This window comes from Calidris pugnax, unplaced genomic scaffold, assembly GCF_001431845.1.
Source record: "Calidris pugnax isolate Ruff unplaced genomic scaffold, ASM143184v1 scaffold11, whole genome shotgun sequence".
Lineage (NCBI taxonomy): Eukaryota > Metazoa > Chordata > Aves > Charadriiformes > Scolopacidae > Calidris > Calidris pugnax.
In genome coordinates, this window is record NW_015090803.1 from 5,373,190 (window position 1) to 5,394,798 (window position 21,609).

Below are 21,609 nucleotides of genomic sequence, written 5' to 3' on the forward strand. Positions count from 1 at the left end.
CTGCTTCTGCAGTGGCAGACAAATGCTCCAGGATCACCAGTTCGACTTGTAGAAAGGATCTGCTCAGATTTTTAGCTAGTCTTTATCCCCCTGCCATAGGTTTTGCTGCTAGGGATTTAGATTTCAGAAAACAACTTACTTCTTGTTCTGGTCCGTTACCTTAATTTTTGTTGAAAATAAGCCCCTTCAAAATTTCCCCCCAATTATAATTGAATTTAAGCCATATATTCCAGGTCTGGAATCAGTGTTGAACATTTCAGAATTCAGTGGTTTTGCAATTCAGCTATCAGTTTTTAGGACAAATAGATTCAGGTTTGGAAACTCATCAAGTCACACGATAGGCAAAACCCATGAGGCTATATCCATAGCTGTAACAGCATCTCTTGTTTTGCTTTTCCAAGGGTTTCTGCGAGGTTCTTCGTATTTGCACACTGTAACTCAAGGCCTGCAATATAGACAACGATTTTTCAGTATTTACAATTTAATGTTTAAACTAAGTTGTGACTCTCTGAAGCTCTGGTTAAGGAAAGCAGAAAGCCTAAAGCTGCAGTAGTTCTGCTGTTCATATCTGAATCCCTGAAAATAGCCCAACCAAATGCCAGTGCTAATCTTTAGGGTAATACTTACCCCTATTCAGAGTGACATTTGTAGTTTAGAACATACTCATTTCTGCTTCGCTGATTTTTTAGGCACAGCGCATATAAGATGCATTGACAAAATTCATTTTTGTTAACAGATTCATCCAGGTACCTCTCCTCCTGACATTTAGAAAACATTCTTTTCCTTAATTCATTTCACCATGAGGGTGGAAAATCACCAGTTTCAATAAAAGTCTTCGGGATTATCTCATGTTAGTCAGTTGTAGAGATTTACTGGGTAATTCAAGACAGCCTTCGTCTAATACATGCTTCGCAGTGAGCAATAAGAGAAATTAGCATCAAAGATAAACTGTCCCTTGTTGAAATTTCAGGGAGAGCTAATGTTTCCTGAGTTGACAGAACAAAACAGACAAACAAGAAAAGTTTTACGTCAAAGCTGTTGTCTGAATGAAACTCCCATAGGCTGGAGAACGAACATGTAAGCCGCAGCGTGTCTCAAAGGCTCTTCAAAAAACACAGGAAAAATCACTTAAATACGAGGTCTTTTCTATTATCCCTTTTGCTTTTCTCTCATTCTTGGCTCTCCAGGATCCTCGCTGAACTGGATATTTATGCAAGTAGGTAGGAGTCTTTCTGAATTAAGGCCTAAATCTCTAACAAGAGAAACATCTCTTAACGCACAGTTACAGATCAGCTCCTCTTTGGCAAATCTGGCTCGCTTGTGCTGTAAGGCTTCATGCTAAGAAAGTCCCCTGCAAGGAATGAAACACTGGTTATCAAACTAGTAGCTAAGCAGGGCTGCTTCCAGTTCTGTGCTCCTCTCATGCCCTCCTGTGTACACATGCAGAAGGCCAAAGCGAAGCGCTCGAGAGCTGACATTTCTGCAAAGGGATGAAGTAGAGCGAAGAGGAGGCTACAGCCCACTATGCTGGCAGAGTTTTAAGCTGAATATAAGCAGATTTCCGAGAGCCTTTACATCTCAGTGCCAGTTAACAGCTCCACACCGTGATAATAAGTGATTTGATATATACGCTAAGTGCGATAATGTTATTAATCTCTGTAAGTACAGAGAGAAGTGTTATGTATTCAGATTTCTGCTTGATGCCCAGGTGGTTTGAAGCTAATGTTACAGCCCTCTCCCATGTACTTTCGATGATACCTATGAGACTGCCTTTCTGGCATGTCCAGGCTACTGGGAAACAGATAGAAACACTAAAACATTTTCTTTTTTGTTATGATAAAATCAATTATTATATTTTCCATCAGCTTTTAAAAGGATACATTTACCCAAGTACAGTAGGAACATTAAGTTCTGATGAAATCATAAAACAACTTTCACCTTGCTTTTATCTTGCAATATTGCATTTTGTGGTGTTGTGTCTATATTCTGTAGATTCTCTGTAGAATTCTCTGTTCTGGCTCAAAACAACAGCTTTGTCTTTCAGCCTGTCCTGCAACCCGTATGCCAGAACCGAAGTCTCACCAGTGAGGGGACTACAGGAAGAATTACTTCATCCCTTTAAATTAACATTGGTCATCCTGTAGTTCTGCTTATTGAAACACAAGTGCTTTCAAAAACCTGTAAAGCAGTGAGGTTACTGTTGAAATTTATCAGACTTATTGTCTGAATACAGTAATTTTAGCTTTCATGCTGCAAAATAGCTGCTGATGCACAGAGCTGAGCACATGACTTACGGTCTGACCCTGACTAATGCAGAGCATCCGTAATCTTGACTTGTTAGTGCTTAGCAATTTTTAAAATATTTAAGAAGCAAGTTAAAATAGGAAATTCTGAGCCTAAAAGGTAAACCCAGTACCCTGTCCTAAGGAGCACATGTTGAGAGTCTTGTCTCTGCGTGAGGAGGAGGAAAGCACAGGCTTGCACAGAACGACTTGGTGTCCATATTGGAAAGCTCAGTAGCTCCTTGCCTTCTGATCAAGTGCTTCAGGATAGACTGGAAATGTTTATACAGATAGTGCACTGCAGTTTTGATTTTATGCTTTATTGCACATTTTTATGTCCTCACGAGCTGAGCTAGACTAGCAATAAAAAGCATGAGTCAGAGTCCACTTCTGAGCTTGTGCCTACAAGCCAGTTCTGATGGGGGCTTTTCATTAAACCTATCTAGAAAACTAAATTGATTTTTATTTCTCATCCAATACACAGTTGTTTAGTATGTTTTGTAAGGGAGAGAATGCTGCTTGCTCATTGCGTAGGTATCATGCACCATAAGCCATAGCCTAGTACATTTTTCATTGAATATGTATTAGTACAGAATCCTCAGTATAACTCTGCTCTAAAATACTAATTTTACTTTGCTGTTAAATATTGAAGTATTAAATATTGAAACAAATTTAAAAGTTCAGTTAGGCATTAAGACAGCCTTGTCATTTTTCCTAATGTGGAGTTACTGCTTTGGGTTTTTCACTAAAGATGAAGTTAAAAGCGAGAACAACTTTTCTGGAGGGAGTTTCCAGAACAAAATATTCAGGTGCCGCATCCTTCACGCCCAAGCCAAGGTAACCCCTCAAAACCCCAAAAGTGCCATAACGTGTGCTGGGGCAGAGCGTGGGGGGCCGCCATCCCCGGGGCATTAATTTTGGCTGCTCTGGAGCTTTCCCCTGCGCACTGTTACAGAACCGGTGTGTTCTTCTGCCCAGCTCCTCATCCTCGCCTGCTCCCCGCTGGACCTGGGCAGGCTCCTCCTGATGAGCCAGGGACAGGGAGCGTTGTGTAAGAGTGTTGTATAAGGGCTCTGGGGACGAGCCAGAGGTATCGGGTGTTGCAGATAGGGTTACAGGAGGGACTTGTGTGGAGGAGCCAGGTCACCCTGTGGCCCTACCTCTGGCTTTTAAAGGGCAGCCAAGGGACGGTCTGGTGAAGAGCAAGGAGCTGGGTGGCTCATCAGTGCTTCTGGAAGGTGCAAAGTCCTGTTTTCCCACCCGTTCCTGCCTGGAGAAGAGACAGGAGGCAGCAGTGCTTGTCTCCCGTGCTGCCTGGGGACACCGACCGCCAGCGGGAAGGGAAGCCTGAGGCTTGCCAGGAAGCACACAGCTCGTGATATGGAGAGGGACTGGGATTCCAACCACAGAGTTACTGTGGCCTAGGGAAGAGTGACAGCCACCACCTAAAGCAAAAGACTAAGGTCAAAACAACACCCTCATCCCCTGAGGCATGCGTCGGTTTTATACACCTATTGGTTAATCCGATGCAGTTGTGTGAAGGAGGAGGCACTTGGTGAGAACGGGAGAACGCTTAGCCACATTGATTAATGTTAATTGGTTAATCACCTTTCATTATAGGAATAGAAAGTAAGAGCAGTAATTGGCAATATGGCTTGACAGTGTTTCTAGATTGGAGACCAAAGCCTGAGAATTAATTCCAAATACGACCTTTTCAGGCCTGAGCAGATGAAGATTGCAAAGATGTCTCTTTAGACTCTGGGCAAAATAGGGATATTCTTTTCCTGAAGTAAGGCTGTAGGTCTGAAACGCAACTCAGAATGGAATGAGCATTTTCCTGCTTTTATTTGTGGTATGAATGTGAGTACTACCCTGTGGGGGAAAAAAGAAAAAGAAAAAAAGAAAAAGAAAAAGGAAAAAGAAAAAGAAAAAGAAAAAGAAAAAGAAAAAGAAAAAGAAAAAGAAAAAGAAAGAAGGGTTGAACTTGAGTGATGAAGAAGGAGCACACTGCCCAGCCTGCTGCCTCAGCTCCGGTGGGGAGATCATGCGGGATGCAGAGATAGCAACCTCTGAAGTTAGTGCTGCATGCTCGGGGCTTGTGACTCAGAGCCATGAGACCTCAGCTAGCTCTTTGTGGGCAAATAAGCGCTCGACACACAAAAGATAACCTAATGAAGCCTGTTCCCTGTGATGTGAGCAAAGCTTAACCATAAAAATTGTGTCGCTTTTGGCAAGAAAGAAACTTATTCTGCAATATCCGTGAAGACTCCCAGACATTATTGGCCTGATGTGGTGGAGCCTTGCCTGTGACTCATCTGCCTCCTTCCCATTTGTGCCTGTTCATGTACTTTTTAGTTGTAGACTCTGAAAAAGAATCTGATTTCCTCCAGCATCTTCCACATCTATGCCTTCAAGAGGAACCGGCTTACTCTTCTTGCTCATGTAAAATAGCAACTGTGCTGTGCATGTAGAAGACAGTTTTGGATGCCAGGGTGGATAAATGGTTCTGTATTTCCACAACATTTCCATCCATGTGCCACATTCCTTAGAAGGAAAAATAGGAAATTACTTCTGGCATATAAAGTGCAGGATAAAAACATCCTTTTGAAGACATTTCCGATACATTTGGAAAGATTATTACAATCACCATCAGGTACAAAGCAGGTATTGCAGACGGGCTCATTTACAGTGTGTCTTTTGGCAGCTGCTAAATCAACCTAGTGGAGATGCCAGATGGGCGAGATGCTGTGCATTCACACCAAGACATGCTCCGAGAAACTTACTTTCTGGGCAGGTACGAGGAGAAAAAGAGGATGCACGCTCTCCATTTTAAACTGTGGGACACAGGAAGGCTGTGCCAAAGCCAGATACATCAGTGTAATGCTTTAAACAAAAGACTATCTTTTCCTACAGTCATTTCATAATTAGTTTTTTTACACAAGTAACAGCTGCCTCCATGCCAAGTCCTGGTCTCATCAGGGAAAATGGCAAAATTCCCAGGATAGCTAGGATTTTTCTCTTTATACAGAATTCATTGAAGAAGTTTATATTTCTCCTTTTCTCCCCCTCCTTTTTAATAGATTGGCGCAAAAACAATAATTTTAGGATTAGTAACTAATTATTCACAGGCGGGGCAGAATTTTTATTTAAATCACTCAATTGTTTACTTCAAGAGCACTTGTGTGTCACTGAGTCACCAAACCACAATTAAATTCTGGGAAATGGCTTATTGTTGAGGTTCACAGGGTCCCATGACATGGTGGGATGGGTCAGAGTCTGATTTTAATTGGAGGCCTGATCTGAGTTTGTGTCCTCTTTGATCTTTTGATTGACAGACTGTGAGGGATTTTGAAGGTCCACAAGATGTCAGCAGCAACAGAAAGATCTTGTATTGTCACCTCTGGTTGTGTTGTTTGAACATGGCAAGCACGAAGTGGAGTATTTGCTTTTCCTTAAGAGTTTTAAGGAGATATTTAAAGGTTGAGGGAGGTGATTCTACTGTTCTGCTCTGCTCTGGTGAGACCCCACCTGGAGTGCTGTGTCCAGCTCTGGGGGCCCTTGTGTAAGAAGGATATGGTTCTGTTGGAGCAAGTCCAGAGGAGGGCCAGAAGATGCTCAGAGGGCTGGAGCACCACTGCTATGAAAACAGGCTGAGAGAGGTTGTTCAGCCTGGAGAAGTCTCCCAGGAGACCTTATAGCAGCCTTCCAGTACCTAAAGGGGGCCTACAGGAAAGAATGGGACGGACTGTTTATCAGGGAGTGTAGCGATAGGACAATGGCAAATGATACTGACGGAAAGAGAGTAGATTTAGACTAGGTGTTAGGAAGAAGTTCTTCACTGTGAGGGTGGTGAGGCACTGGAGAAGTTATGGATGCCCCATCCCTGGAGGGGTTCAAGGCCAGGCTGGATGGGGCTTGGAGCAACCTGGTCTGGTGGGAGGTTGTCCCTGCCCACGGCAGGGGGGCTGGAACTCGATGATCTTTAAGTTCCCCTCCAACTCTAACTATTGTGTGATTCTATGATACTGTCTCTTCCGAGGAGAGCGCTGAGAAGAGACAAGGAGACAAAAATGCACAGTGACATCCATGCCGGGGGGTGCTCTGCGGTAAAACGTCCCGCGGGTGCCGCTTTCCGCATGGAGCCCCCCCGGGCTGCTCCCGCGCGGCCGCCAGGGGGCGCCCTCACATCGCACCGCGCGGCGCCGCGGGGTGGGGGGGGGGCGAGAAGGATGTCTGTGAAGGAAAGGTCGGGGGGGGGTCGAGGGGCCGCGGCTCTTCCCCGCGGCTCACCGGCGGCCCGCCGGGCTTTCCCGGTGGAAGGCGCTGGCTTCCACCCCGTTCCCGCGTAGCGGGAGGCGAAGTGGCGCCTGGGGCGAGGGGCCGGCGGAGCGCGGCGGGGGCGTCCCGCCGCCATCTTGTGGAGCCCGTGAGGGGCGGGCTGCGAAGCCGCAGGTGTCTGAGGTGGCGGGAGGGGGGTCAGCCCTCGCCCGGGTAGCGCCGGGGCGTGGGGGGGTCGGAGAGCTCAGGTGAAACTGCGGGGCTGCGCCCCAGATACATTAATTACACGGTACACGCCATTGCTGCTGTTCACCTGCTTTCTCATCCCCGTGCCGAAATAGAGCAGGTGTGCTCCATGTCCCGTCAGGCTGCTGCTGGCTGGTGGAGGGTGTTTGTTTGAGGGACAAGGAAGGGAAGCGTTCCCCCTGTGAGGAGACGGTGGCTGAGAAGAAATAGGGGGCAAGGGCTGTGGCCCCGAATGGATGGGGAGAAATAAAACGCAGAAGACTGTTAACAAACACCAAAGGATGGTTTCGTAACATAAAATGTCGATCAGGAGAATCTAAGGAAGGTTCTTCTTCGCCTATAAAATGTCACTTGCATGCTAAGATTGCAAGGTACTTATTCCCTGATGATCAAAAGAGCGTGACTGGTCCCCGGCGAGTTTCCCGCTGGCACTGGGGGGGTCAGCTGTAGGCCCGGGAGTTCTTATTTAAAAATTCTAATGAGATCTTGTCTCTATTCTGGAGTAATGCCTTTAGGATTGTCTCTGCCCAGATGGGATTGTCGGTGCTTAAAAACTAGGGAGTGAGCGGGGATGATCCATCTGGGCACCCTGCTTTGGGCTGGGCTGGCTGGGCGAGGGCAGGCTGCCGGCCGTCCCCCTGTCGGAGCAGCCTGGTGGGAGGGGGTCCCGTTCACTGCTGTCAGTGACCTCCTCTCCTGGCACAAAATTAACTTGCAGGGCTTCAGACTTTGCTACCAAACTCAAAAGGAGTATAGTTAATATGTCGATGTGTATGTACAGACATACGAACGGGAGAGGTAATCTAAATATTAAAAGCACGGCCTCAGGATGCCAAATCTGGTTCCCCACAGCTGCAGCTATCTCCTTAATAAAACAGAGGATGCCATTGTTAAAAAGTTAGTTAATAACTGCATAAAAATTAGTTTTCTACCCAATGAGTAAAATTACTATTTATGTCTCAAAACTTTGTAAAAGTTGATGGACTTCCGAGTTTCTAATTATTGAAGAAGAATACTATGAATCCTCTAGTCTTACTGAACCTGAGGTTAATGGGCATATATCATTAGGAAGGTAAAAAGTAATTAGCTGCTAAAGTTACATATTAGACCTAAAGGAACTTCTGCAAAATATTAAGGGAAAGTGTTCCATGAAGTGAGCAGAAGCAATTTTTTTTTTTCTGCATCAGTAGCCGCCAGCTTTTTGACCTTGCTTCCAAATCCCTGTTACCAACAGCTCCTCCAGTTCACCAGGTTTGGGACTTGACTCATTCATTGACTCATGCGGTTAAGCAAGGTGCATTGAATTTAATGTGTTAAGCCATCAAACATGGATCGTAGCATTCGAGATCCAAAATGTTCTATCTTGTTTAAATGTTAATGGTATTCTGCAGATTTGCATTTATGGACGTATCACATGGAATTTTTTCCTTTTTTTGGCAGGTGGCATTGGTGACGGAAGAAGAACGAGAATGATTACATATCCATAACTCCCAGCAGTATGTCAGGTAATCACATTTCATAAGAGCATCTAAGTAATATTTTTTGCTTTGCTAAAGTGATTATTATTAAAGGTTTACTGCAAAGTTCTGAATGTATTGGTGCTGGGAATTGAAATCTTTCCTCTACCTGAAGCATAGAGATACGGGGCATGTCTTCCCCAGAATTTTTCCGCTGAAACTCTCAGCCTTCTTGGTTTTCCTTTAGAAACAAAGTTGTGTTGCGTTCTAAATGCACATTCCAACTTCAGCATTTCTGCTGAAACCGCCAGTACAGTGACAGATTCTGCTGAGTGTGTAGCCCAAGTTATTTTATAACATGGACATATCCCCTGAGGTTCCAAGTGAGACAGTCAGATTCATTTTACGTAGATTACCAAGTACTCTTCAGATAATAATTGACTAGGTCTGCAGGTGGGCTGAAGATCCAGAATTGAAATGACCATTAGCCATTTTAAGTCCACTTAACAATCTTATCCCTCCCATTTGAAGGCTGTACGTAAATTTGCAGTGTCAAAAAAACATATATTCTAATTCCAGAACAGAGTGGCTAAAAAGATACACTTATTATGTGGGGGTGATAGAGAAAACCAGAGAATATCAGACTTCTAGAATTTGTTTTCATATCGATCAAATTACATAAGAAAGGAAAATGTTCTGCTGATATTGTTTGTCAATGCATATTTCAAGAACGAAATGCCATAAATGGGACCTTTTAAAAGCCTGTTTGTAAAATGCAGCATGTGCTACATAGGGAAAACCATAACAAACAGGACTGAATTCCTGGTATGCTCAAGGGACAGTTTATTTTTACTGGCTGGGCAGATCAAATGTTCTTTCCTGTCCCCTAGAAGGCTCCCATCCTTTTGTATTGGCCAGCAAGGGGTAACAGCTGCATTCACCAATAAAGCTGGCCTTTTAAGTTTAGGGTCCTAGATATGAGGCAGTCTCGGGGGAAAAACAGTATTATTTAAATTGAAGTTTTCATCGTAAAATGTGTTATTTGATATTATGCAAAGATGCATCATTTGACTTCTGGTTTTGTGGTTTCTTTGCTGTCCATTGAAGCAGAGGTTAGGCGTAGGTAAATGTAAGATGGAGGTAGAGGGCATAGAGGCTTTTTGTGTAATAAAGTGGAATACCTGACCCTTTGTTGGTGTGTCAGGCTCTGGATTAACATCACTGCAACATGAGGATCGGGAAGGAGTTAGTATCTTTAAGTGACGTTGGCAAGGCTCACTAGAGTGTTCTTGCATTCTTCTGCAGGCATTCTAGGCATGATAATTTTATTTAGTAAATACCTGTCTTGGAAGAATTTAAAGCATTGACATGTAACTCAGTCTCTCCTGCTCTCTGTTGCGCTCTCTTCTGTCTTGTTGAACTGTGGGTTTTGACTTTTTACTACAGGGCTTGATTTTGCTGTGGTTTTGGAGGGAACAATTAGTAGCTTGTGCTATGTGATAGCAAGAGATGGTGAAGGAAATGCAGTGTACCCCCTTTATCCTCACTGTATCTGTTATCACCTCATCTGGGTGTAGCTTCCTATGGAGAGGGGTTTTATGGAGAATTCCTGCTAGCACTCTAACCAGACCTGTCTCCCTCCACTTCCTTCCCCCTGGAAGGGCAGCTCTGTTAATCTCAGTGTAACACAAAGCCGAATTGGAAGGACCTACATTTTCTGCATTTCTTTTGAAAGAAGTGGGCAGAACAAGTATGTGCAAAGAAAATAATCGCCAGGCGAAAAATAAGGTTAATTGCAGAAGATGACTGTTGGTACAGCTGTAGATGACCAGCACTTTTCATTATGAGCAGTTTGTATTTTCTGTTTCTCATTATAGGAATGAAATTCCCTACATGAGTGTGAATGTGAAAAGAAGCATGGATGAAATAAAAATCTTTCAAACTCTATAAAAACTGCATAAATACCACCATCCAGAGCCAGACAGGGCTCTTTTCCTAACAAATGAGAATGAAAGCTTAGATTCTGTTACTGAGTCACTGGAATATGAGAACAGAGTCTAATCCAAACTAGTTGCCTAAAATAATAGGCTGTATTATTCTGATTTTTTGATAGATATTCTTTGCCCATATGTTACATTTTTACTGCAGTAAGAATTTTCCTTTTGTAGGCACTGCCCAAAAGCCTCCAGTTTCTAGTGCAATCCAGAGAAGTTTTTCTGACAGAAGATTGCAGAATTTGGCCTCTGGTAGTAAAGTAAGGCTTTACTACATTTTGCAGTTGCCATAGGAAAAGTATTTTTAATATTTTGACATCTCAGCTTTAAAAACACATATTGGTATGATTATTTTATGACACACGTCTGTAATTGTGTGTGTGTGTTATATACATATATAGAGAGAGCTTTTAATAAAGAGAGAGTTCAAGTTTTCCAAAATAATCTGGGGAACTTCAGAGGTATGGGTATCATGGAAGGATTTCCAAAGTGTAGAAAGCCTTATTTAAAAGTGAATAAAGTGAAAAATAAAAAGCAAAATGAATGCATGCAAAAAGATAAACTGAAAGGCAAATGTTGAGTTAATAAAGTCCAAACTACTCTTTGTTTTTCTTAGAATGCAGTCAAAATAGAGTTCACTCAGCAATACAGATGGAGTTAATAAACACCTAGCACTGAGTACTTGATGACGTTAGAAACTGACAAGTGAAAAACTGGACCTACAGATTTTGTAAACACCGTGCCTGTCAGTATACTTTTCAACTTTGCCAGTCCTAAGTGTCAAAACTTGCCTAACCAGTTTTATGTACACATAACTTAGAGGATGACCAAACATTGAGATAAAGGGATGCTTCTGGAGAGGGAGAGCTGGACATAATACGTCTTGCAGTTGAGTACTAAGTCTGAGACGGACGCGTTCTGTTCTCATAAACTGAAGCTTGGTACAACCCTAAAATAAATAATTTTCAGATGAGTGATCACACACGTAAATGTAACAAAACAAATCGGAAAGTTTAACTTCCCTGGTTTGAAACCTGATTTTTTAAAAATGTTCGTTGTCTTTTATGATGAATGCTGCAGGAGATCTAATGCTTTTAAAGAACAACGTCAAAAATGCGTTTAGGGAATGTAGGTAAAGTATGTTTGGGGTTTTTTAAAAATAGAAATAAGTGGAAAATGACTCATTGGATGCTCCTCCCATAGTTCATCATCAGCTTTACAGTTGGCACCAGCAATTACTGTCCATGGAGTAATAACTGAAAAAAAAAAATTGTAAGCATTTTGAAAGTTAGTGCTATTTTAGCAGTAGCTTTAAGTCTTTGTGCCATACGTTTGCACAGTAGACTAGAACAATTAACAAATTAGAAAGTAGTATTTTTTCATTGAGAAGATAGTACTTTCAAATAAGTATGTAACACAGTTCATAAAAGATATTCTTGTTTTTTAAATACTCTCGTGAAGCTTCTGGCTTCAGTATTCACTGGCAATAGTAATTATTCATTGGCAGTAATTTATCCCTGAAAGCTTCATTCTATACATTTGCTCCCAAAATGCAAGACAAGCCTCGGACATATCTTTGTCTTACTTCATTTACAGGAGTGAGAAATGAAGAAGGAATTCAAGAATTCAAAACCAAAAAATAGTATTTGTAGAATAAAGTAAATCTCATTAATTTCATCTTCATGGCAGATGAAGATAGAACTAAAGAGTGTAATAGTGGTGTCAGTGAAGTCTAGAGCAGCCCTTTCACTGACTTCACTACGGCCAGGATTTTACTCTGCTCTTACTTGGAGTTTCATAATTGACTCCGACATTGTGCTTCTAGTCTCAAATGTTCACACTGTTCTATTTGGTAATGACTTTAAAGTTAGATCAAGATAGGAATTATAATAAAATTAAGTGCTTACATTAGGGAATATAATTTAAATGTCATAAATGCATATTTTCAGTAAGTAGAATTTAATATGCAGCATTTCTTGTAACAGGTCACTCATTTGAAGAAGAAAATTAATCGGCTTTTGTGCAACAAATCCATTTGAAAACCAGTGTCTCCAAGGGTGTTGCATGTAGTTTCCAAGAACTGGGAAAAGTAATAGGGTAGGAAAGGTACCACCTTTTCTTCGTGAGTCTTTTCACTGTAATGCTCATTAACCTGTAAACTTGCCATTAATTCAGATGGAAAATAGTTTATTGTGTAACATGAGTTGAGAAATTATTTCTCCTGATTTACTATAATGATTTTCCTAGGATGATTTAATTAGACATACATCACTGTCTGACACTTCTTGTCCGCCAGACCATGATAAAATCCGACTAACTCAAGTGTATTATTTCTTTTAAGTAATGGACTTTTTAGTAGGACAGTAAATACTTTAGTATAAGGTTTTGTTATGCCAGGATTCAGCAGCTTTGTAATGAGCTTTTGGGGATTTTCAAAAGGTTAACAAGATTTATATTGTGGGATGTTTTTGCATGAAGCTATGAATCACTCCATGATGGCTCCTATTACTTAGAAGCGTATTTTTGAATATGCAGTTAAAAATATCACACTTGTTAAGTTCTAGGTTACAGACATTCTGGTTTAATTTTAACTTTTATGTTTTAAACTTTAATGTTTTTAAAAGTGCTTTCAAAAAGAGCTATATAAATACAAAAGTTTCAAAAAGCAAGTAGTCTGTATAAAATATTGTAATGTTTCAGGTTTTTTATGCAATTCTTTAATAATGTGTTGAGGTTTTCTTTCCCATCATGGGGGGAAAAAAGATGCTCTAAAAAGTGCTTTTCTTTAAAAGAAACATGAAGATCTTATGTCCTTGTGTTTCTAAAGGTGTTTAAGTTTGGTGTTTATAACTCATGGATACCTGCTGTATTTTCCAGATAAGATAGACAGATTTTTTTTTTTAAAAAATGGATCTGTTAGATTTCACAAACAACAGAGAAAACAAACATATTTTTTTAGCTTTGTAACATCTGCTAGCCATTTTCTTAAGTATGTTTCTTATGTTAGTGCTGATATGTTTTTCCTTTTCTCTTTTTTTTCAATAATCCATCAGTATACTTAGTTCCCTTCTGTAATAAATTTATTTAAACCAGAGGCGCTTCTTTTTGTTAACTCATCTTTCTGAAATTTATTTCTGATGGGAGCAACTGCTGTTTTTGAGATTCCGAGTCTCATTCTTAGCCTGTGTAATGCTGTGTTTCACTGCTGCCGTCAGTTAGGAGGAGTACATAGCGTTGTCAATATAAAACATACTTGTTAATTTTGCAGGCAAAAACCTTTTAAAATAGTTGATTAAAATGACCCAAAATGTCCTTGTGGCTTTTTGTAAGTTTTCTGCACTAGCCTATAAAATAAGACACTGTGCTTGCCACAGGAGCTGCAGCCTGCCATTTTATGATCTTCATAAGCCTAACCAGAGGCTGCTGCTCAGTTCTTCTGATGAGCGTGTGTCAGAGCAGTGAACTTACACCACTTGTCCTTGATACACAGTTCTAGCTGTAGAGAGGACTGTAATATTTTTTTTGTGCCAAATGTAAAGCTGTTGACGAACTATAAGAAAGCTACTATCCAGTCAGGCATTTTCCAGTTATTTCCATAAAAACAAAATATCCTTTACATTCCCTAAATGCTTTTCTGATGATGTTCTTTAAAAGCATCACATTTGTTACAGCGTTTATCATAAAAGAAAAAAAATATTTAAGGAAATGTTTAAAGCTTGCAAAACATAAAGGCCAGACTTTCAGATCTGCTTTGTTACGTATGTGACCACGTGTTTGAAAACTATTTAGACTTGTACCAAGTTTCAGATTATTTCAAGTTTTGAAGCATTCTCTCTTCACTTCCCAATTTGTGTGTTTTTCTGAAGAAGCCTTTGACTGCATTATTTGGGCAAACTTTATTTTTTATTTATTGGGCTTTGGTTTTCATAAATTATACATTTATCAAGTCTGCTAGTTTAAGTACTCTTTTTTTGCATGTTCACTGATCAGGAGGTGTTGCTTGAAGATACAGGGCCCCTCTGTAAGCAGTTTTAGAACTAAAATAGCTTGAACTGTTTTCATCATCTTGAAAAAACTAAGAGCTTCAATTGCGTGCACGTATCCCCAGGATTTTCTATTAGAGTAAACAATGGCCAAAATGTACTGTCCATTCCTCAGTGGGAAGGGGTCTAGAGTCCAATGTGGGATTGAGGAAAAACCATGTGAATTGATTTGAAAGCTCATGGCAAAAGCAGTACTCAGAATCAAGATTTTACAAAACAGTGGTAGTGATTTGAAGTGATTTGTGGAAGTGATTTTAAGTGGTTTCCCAAATAGTTTCACTGTAACTTACACATTGTTAAAGATCTATTTTATGGTATTTTGAGCCATAGTCTGGCAGTGGTGTTTGGGCTTCTCAGTTTTATTTTAGTAGGTTCCCGGCATTAAAGAATTACCCAACATAATATGAAGAGAGTAAAAATCCATTAACATTCCTATATTCACACAAGCAGTGGTCTGCAAAATGAATGCTGGAGAGGTGAATTGCTGGCTGTTGGGCATCGAATTAAGCTTGTTTTAATACAGAAGGAGGTGGTTCTGCACATAAAGGAGAGAAATACTGAAACTCCCTGCCAAAGGGTGTTGTGAGTGCAAGAAGTGTGCAAAAGGAGGCTGGGCTGTTCTTCAAAGGGAGATCTCTTGGCTGTTACTACAGTTTAGCTACAGGGGCTCAGGACATCCCTTGGGCTGACAGGAGTTGGGGGCTGGAAGACTGTTGTTGGGAGCTCTCATATCTCCTTGCTTACTCTTTCTTGGGTATCTGCTCATGGCTGGTGTTGGAGAACAGTAGCCAGGCAAGCCCTGTGCTTTGAACAGAGCTGCCATGGTCAGGTACTCTGTGTTCTCAGAAAACCTCCCTCTCCGTCTGTCGGACAGAACTCTGAGAGGGTCAAATGCATTTAACATCTTTGTGACTATTGGTTAGCATCACCTTTCTAGTCCCTGTATCTTACTGCTTTTTCCTGAATAGCTTTGGTCATTCCTTTCCTTCAGTATTTTTATTGTATCTGTAGCTGTCACAAGATTCCATATTGGCATTCTTTTCCTTAAGGAGAGGGTTTCAGATAGCTCTTTACATACCAACCACCTGAACCATTTGCTTCTCTGTGATCAAAACCTGCCTCTGGTTAACTTACTGAGGACTTGTCACATTCTGGATATTCTTTTCCTCTGACTAATTTTTTTCTAATGTTTAGATATTTAAGCGTAATGTCACGCCCAGGTTCTTGATGAGATAAGTGTATGTTTAGTATTACTTTAATAATTGATAGAAATTCAGTGTGGTTTTTAAAAGCGATTACACTGAAGAACTCATTAAGGTACCTGTCAGCAAGAACAAGGATAAAGCTATTACACTGTATATTGCAAGTTTCTTAATGTTACCTTTTCTTACACATTAAAAACTCTTTTCACAGTTTATTGTAATGTCTACACACTCTTCTTTCATGGTGATGTAATCTTTGTCCGAAAGATTGTTTGAAAATATTGACCTTTAATTTATATTGAAAGCCATATTCTAAAATGTAGTATTTACATATTTCATAATATTGTGACTGTTAAAGCAAGTTACAGTACAACAGTCCTGGATTAAATAACCCTGGCACTGTTTGCTTCTGTAAGCATACACATATGCAGATGTTTCAAAAATACTGGAAGCCACCTCATGGTTTCAGTAGACATCACTAGTTCCACCTGCTGATTGCAGTCCCTTTCTTTTGTTGTACACTTTTTTGTTACAGTCACTGTCATTTTTACATTTAGGAAAGAAATCACATGTTCTCAAAGGTTTTATTTAGCACATTATATGAAAGGATGGCTTGCATATTTATAAAGAAGAATCTGGCTAGTCTGTATTAGCTGTGCTCCATCCTGCTTATCCAAGGATCACACAAACTTAGTTTAAAAGTTGGGAAGCTCCATTTTGAAGTGTTTCCATGTTTGATAAGGAAAAATAAGAAGAAAATGCTATGGTGTTATTAGGGAGAAAAGGGAAGGAAGGGAAAGATGAAAGGAGAGAAGAGCAGAGGAGAAGGAAGATAAAGAAAATGAAATGCTGTGAATTTACTGCAACATTAATGAGGAAAAGATGAAACTTTAGCCTTCTCTGGCACAAACAGTTTTATCATTCAAAGCACAAACACACATGAAAGCTTTACGTGCTTTTACTTATAGTTACTATTTATGCTTTAAAGTGCTTGTACAAAACATGAGTCAGGTTTCAATTTGTCAAGGGTGATGTCCTTTAATTGTAATTTGCTTGCCTTTTTTTTTTCTTAAGTCATTCAGTAAAAATCATCTAATGTTATTGGACTGGGTCCATACAAAGCTAGGCTGCTTGATCAACCTACTGTGCACCCCTCAGTTCTAATCCTGATTACATTTGCCTTAGTTGATCTCTCTGAAGCCAACCCACTTCAATGTCCTTAGATGCTTGCATACTTCAGTGTTTAAAAAAAACAGTAAGTGCTGTTGCCTTTGTTGCTCTGTTTTCAGTAAACTTCAAATATGAGAAGGGGCAAAACTTTATAGAAGATTCGCTTTTGTCCATCTTTTGTTTTGCAATCAAGTAAGTTAATGACAATTCAGAGACTGCTAATATATTCACCTACGGCTCAAAGTTGAAATTCCCACAGGCTGTGAGCTGATTTTGGAATGTAAAATAACTTTTTGTTGTGAGAGGAAGCGTCTTTGTAAAAACAGCAATCCTCTGACATCCCAGAACTGTCGATTTACCTTTTGCCTTGAAACCGATAGCCTGTTGCTGCAGGTGAAAAAGAAATGTTTGTACTCCCTAAAAAAGTGTGAACAGTGTAGTCTCTGAGGAGCAGGGACTGCGGTCAGACAGCAGCTTTCATCACGGATGGATCTGGCTGCCAGCTGCAGCTACTGGGCACAAAGCAGTGATGGCAGTAACAGTAATACAAATGATAGACTTGGGTGTAACAGGGCAGATCCCGAGCTGGGTAAAATGGGTGTATCTCCCAGGATACACACGGGCCTCTAGGGTGGTTGTGGTGAGCACAGAGAACAGTCTCTCTGCAGTGTGCCTTTTGGTCCTGTGCTCTGCACCCCGAGTTTTTGTCAGGGTCAAAGTCCAGGATAGGTACACAGCTTGTTCCAGCAAGAAACCCTGTCCTCCTGGCTGGCTGGGTATCACATCCTGTCTTTCTGGAAGAAGCAAGTTATGACTCCCTTCCCTTGAGATGTAGCAAAGAAGGGAGATGCTTTTTTTATCTCTTCCTTTACCACTGTTGGCAGATACTATTAGAGAAGTTGGGAAAAAAAGCATATAGCTGTTTGAGGGAAAAACAAATTAATTGTTCCATTGTTTTTATAGTCCTTTATATACTCCATTCAGATAACACTTGCGTACCTGAGAGCAGTCCAACCTTTGCATACATCCATTAGGAGTCTTTGTATTGGCCTGTAATAAAAAATTTCTGAGGGATTCTCCTTGCCTGTCCTTTTAGTTTAGCTCAATGGGCCCTTCATCTGCTAAAACTTTAGTGCTTCTATAAGACGAATTCACCTTTAAATACACTCTGGGAAAGTCTTTTGAACTGTTGACAGCTCAGATGCCAGTCATTGCTTTGATATGCTGCTTTTATAGCTCTGAAATTACTTGATGATTCCTTTACTTATGTTGACAAGAGCTCTAGGTCCCTCTTTACTCTGAATTAGGGCCTGTGGTTTTAATCGTGATTCATCCCAGTGGGCTGTACTGCTTTCTGCTTTGATTGTAGCCATTTTAACTGTAGCTAGAGGGAGGGAGAGATGCTTCTCTTACAATTAGGGAGCTCAGGGAAAACGGCATTATCATCCTTTATCAAGGGCTTTGGTTTAACAAAACTAAGAGCAGATGCAGGAAATCTAAACTGTATTCTCTCTTGAAAAATAGGAAAAAAAAAAGAAAAAGGAAAAAACTTTTGACAGATTCAAGTAAGATATGTTAAAACAAAAGTAATAGAATAAATAATGTAGTCCTGTGGTGAAATTGTAATTTAAAAAATTTTATAACCTGAATGGTAATTTAGGACATATATATCTGCTGCACCACAGTCTAGGAAGTGTAGGAAAAGGAGACAAAATATGAGACCCCTCAAGTGGGAGTTCCTTACAGCTTAATACTTATTTGGCAAAATTTGAATTCAGAATGTCCCTGGTGACTGAAGAGAATTTGTGAAATAAAAAGGGAGCTTGTAAAATTAAATAAACTGTAGCTAACGTAAGAGTCAAAATAGTGAGACAAATTTCAGAGGGAACTACAGGAGGAGAAAGGATAAAGCTGCTTGATGTTGGGTTAGCCTTTGTAAACTCTGCCTGGGAAAACTCCAAATGATGGAAGCTGTAACGGAATCAGTTTATTCTCACTGTTCAAATGTGTCTAGAAGCATATTTAAAAATCCTAAATATGCTTTGCAAACACAGAAATTGGAAAATATGTTTTAATTTTATCCTTTAAATTAAGGAGGGCTTTAGAGTTGCTAAACTTAAAAATCCGTGAGCCTTGTGTGACATTCTTTCTGAATCCTTGCAGAACAAAAGTTTTACCATTGCAGTGAACATGTGTTTTTTAATTAAAATCAAAACTAAAGCAAATCCTCATAAGCTAAAAGACAGCAAAGATGGCCTTTAATATCAAAGATAAAGTTGGGAAAAAGATGTGAACATTTTTGCCTAACAAGAACAAAGAGCCTGGTTATGAATCACTGATCTCATTTCCAGGACTAATAGCAAGAACTGAGTAACTGAGCTTCCAACTGACTCTTGTAAAGACGGTGGAGAATTATGTGGGGTCAGTGGTCTTCTCAAGAAACTGATAAAGCATAGAAATATCTACTCATGAGTTAATTACAGGAATGCCTTTGTTTTATTTCTTCATATATATATACACACGCACAGAGATGTGTATATATCTCACATGCCTGACTCTCGCATTCCTGTAAAGTTGCAATATTATCCATGCAGGGAGATAACTAGAACGTGAAGGAAGACAAGGAAGAGGAGAGTAGCCTTGTACTGAAGGATATGTTAGCTGAAGTTACACAAAGCCTGGTAGAAGGGTGGGTTATAGTACATGGTTCCTCTCCGTACCGAGGAGAGTTCAAAGCCAAGTTCTGTTCAGATCTTACAGGGAACAAACTTCCATGCAGCTTCCACAGAGTCTTACCAGAACAATCCAGTCCCTCCCTGTGAACTTAAATTTATTATGAACTCTAGAATATAGAAAAACACTCAAATTATGAAAAAAAGTTTTATGTTCTGTTCTTTTATATTTTTTTAATTGTCTAATGTCTTCTGGGTTACTTTCGCTATTCTATTTTAAATCTGATTATCCTCCTACGAGTGATATTCTCTTGCCATATTACCTGCATTTAGAGTTAATTTTTAATTTTACTAAGAAAACCAAGTCTGAACTAAGAGCAGACGTATAAAGCCAGAAGTAAGTAGGTGAGTGCAAATTCTGTAGTTAACTCACCTGCCTTATGCATTGACGTATGTGATGCCAGGGAATTTCTTATACAAATTCATGTTATTGATGTCCAACTGAGATACAGTGAGTACAAAGAATGGACTTTAACTTCAAATATCAGGTGAGCTAACGCTCCCAGCAAAAAAAAAAACAGTATGCATTTACATTTAAAATTAGATAAGGTATTGAGGAAAGCTGTATATAATATCAGGATAACAGTATTTAATACTAACCATAATTAAGTCTCCTGATTATGTGTTATATCAGCAATGTTCCACTTAATGGAAGTCTTAAGACAAAAACTTTCAGAAACAGCAATAGTATAATGGATCTGGTAACTGAAATCCAAAGTTATCTTTAAACATTTTTATCAGGAAATTACTGACTTAGTATGCACTTATTTACTAATATGCATCTGAGTTATTTTCCTGAGTGAAATATGTGTAAAATTAACTCTTAGGTGCATTTAGATAGCAGAATCTCACTGATTAAAACCACAATGGATATCAGTCATTGAATTTCTGAAATTTGCTATTTTCTATATGCAAATTAGAAATCTATTTTGGTTTTGAATTTTTTTATATATAATATACAATAAAATATTTTTTTTAAATGTAGGATAGCAACTCAGATGCGTCATTTCTATAGCACTGAGTTTTGCTACCCAAAAATAGAAGATGGGCTATATTTAGTTTTACAGATTTATCAACTAGCTGTATATCTTCTATATCAATAAATAAATTTGCCTCATTATTATGACTGACTAGATCAAATCATGCAGCTTTAGTGTTGTTCATTATCTACACGGGACCCAAATGTCCGAACTCCTGTGATAAAATTTGTGTCTCTGATGCTCCACTGTGTGACCACAGCTAGAGAAGGGCAGTAGGTAGCAACAGCGGAACTGCTAAGCATGCCCACATAAGAATGTCACACTTAGGTAACAGAGTGTCCCTCAGGTCAGCCTACGATAAGAGCAAAGTCAAACAAGGCTGAATCCTTGATGTTTTGTGTTTTAAGTATCTGAAAATTGTTCACGACCAGCCTCGACCTACAAGACCTCAAATGATCATATGAGCAAGGCAATAAATTGGTGGTAACTTGCCCTGAGGCCCATGTTGTAGTTGTGATGTTGTGAAAGTTACATCTAGTGTTAGCCTGTCCACATAGATCTACCTACTTCTTCAGCCTTCCCAGGCGGGAAAATTTTATATTTACTTGTACGGAAAGGGAGCTATGGTGGCTGAATGGGCATGGCTGAAAGGCTCTGCATCGTACCAGTGCGGTCAAGTGGAGATGCACGGCAATACCACGGCATCAGGAGAGCTGGGGAACCACTTGCTTTCCAAAACTCCACACCTGAGCAAGATTTTGGCAATGCCAACAGTTTGTAGCCCTGCAGGATTTGCCAAACATCCAGGACGTGGCCTCCTGTCATGGAACAGACTGATTCACCTTCCTGACAGAAATCAGAAATGGAATGTAGTGGGCAGAGCAGAAAACCGTTTGTGTAGGAAAAGGCGCTCCAAAAATCATGATTTCCAGAGGAATGGACAGCAGCTTTCACAACATCGACATGCTTCAACTTGGACTAGCACAATTTTACAGCCAGGCCATCCAAGAGCAAACTTTGAAGTACTGTCAAGTGCCCAGGAATACCAAAAAGAAGAAAAAAAGTTTAAAGGTAACTGACATTATTATGCAGAGCGCAGCAAATGCTGTATTTAAAAAAAAAAAAAAAAAACAACAAAACAGAACAGTACCAGGTTGTTGTATCTGTATTTATGGTCAGAAGTTTGGCCATTGGTAAAAGCATTACTATGTGGGGGGTGTTTTCT

The 21,609-nt window shown here is 40.1% G+C and overlaps 1 protein-coding gene across 1 annotated transcript in view; it reads left to right on the forward strand.

Annotated features, from left to right (window-relative positions):
* THRB (thyroid hormone receptor, beta) overlaps positions 1-21,609 on the forward strand; it is a 158,090-nt gene that overhangs the window by 97,312 nt on the left and 39,169 nt on the right. Inside the window, exon 3 of the mRNA XM_014937880.1 lies at positions 8,247-8,311. Within this exon, the coding sequence (XP_014793366.1) occupies positions 8,305-8,311 (7 nt within the window). The 5' untranslated portion in view covers positions 8,247-8,304. The remainder of the gene's footprint in view (positions 1-8,246; positions 8,312-21,609) is intronic.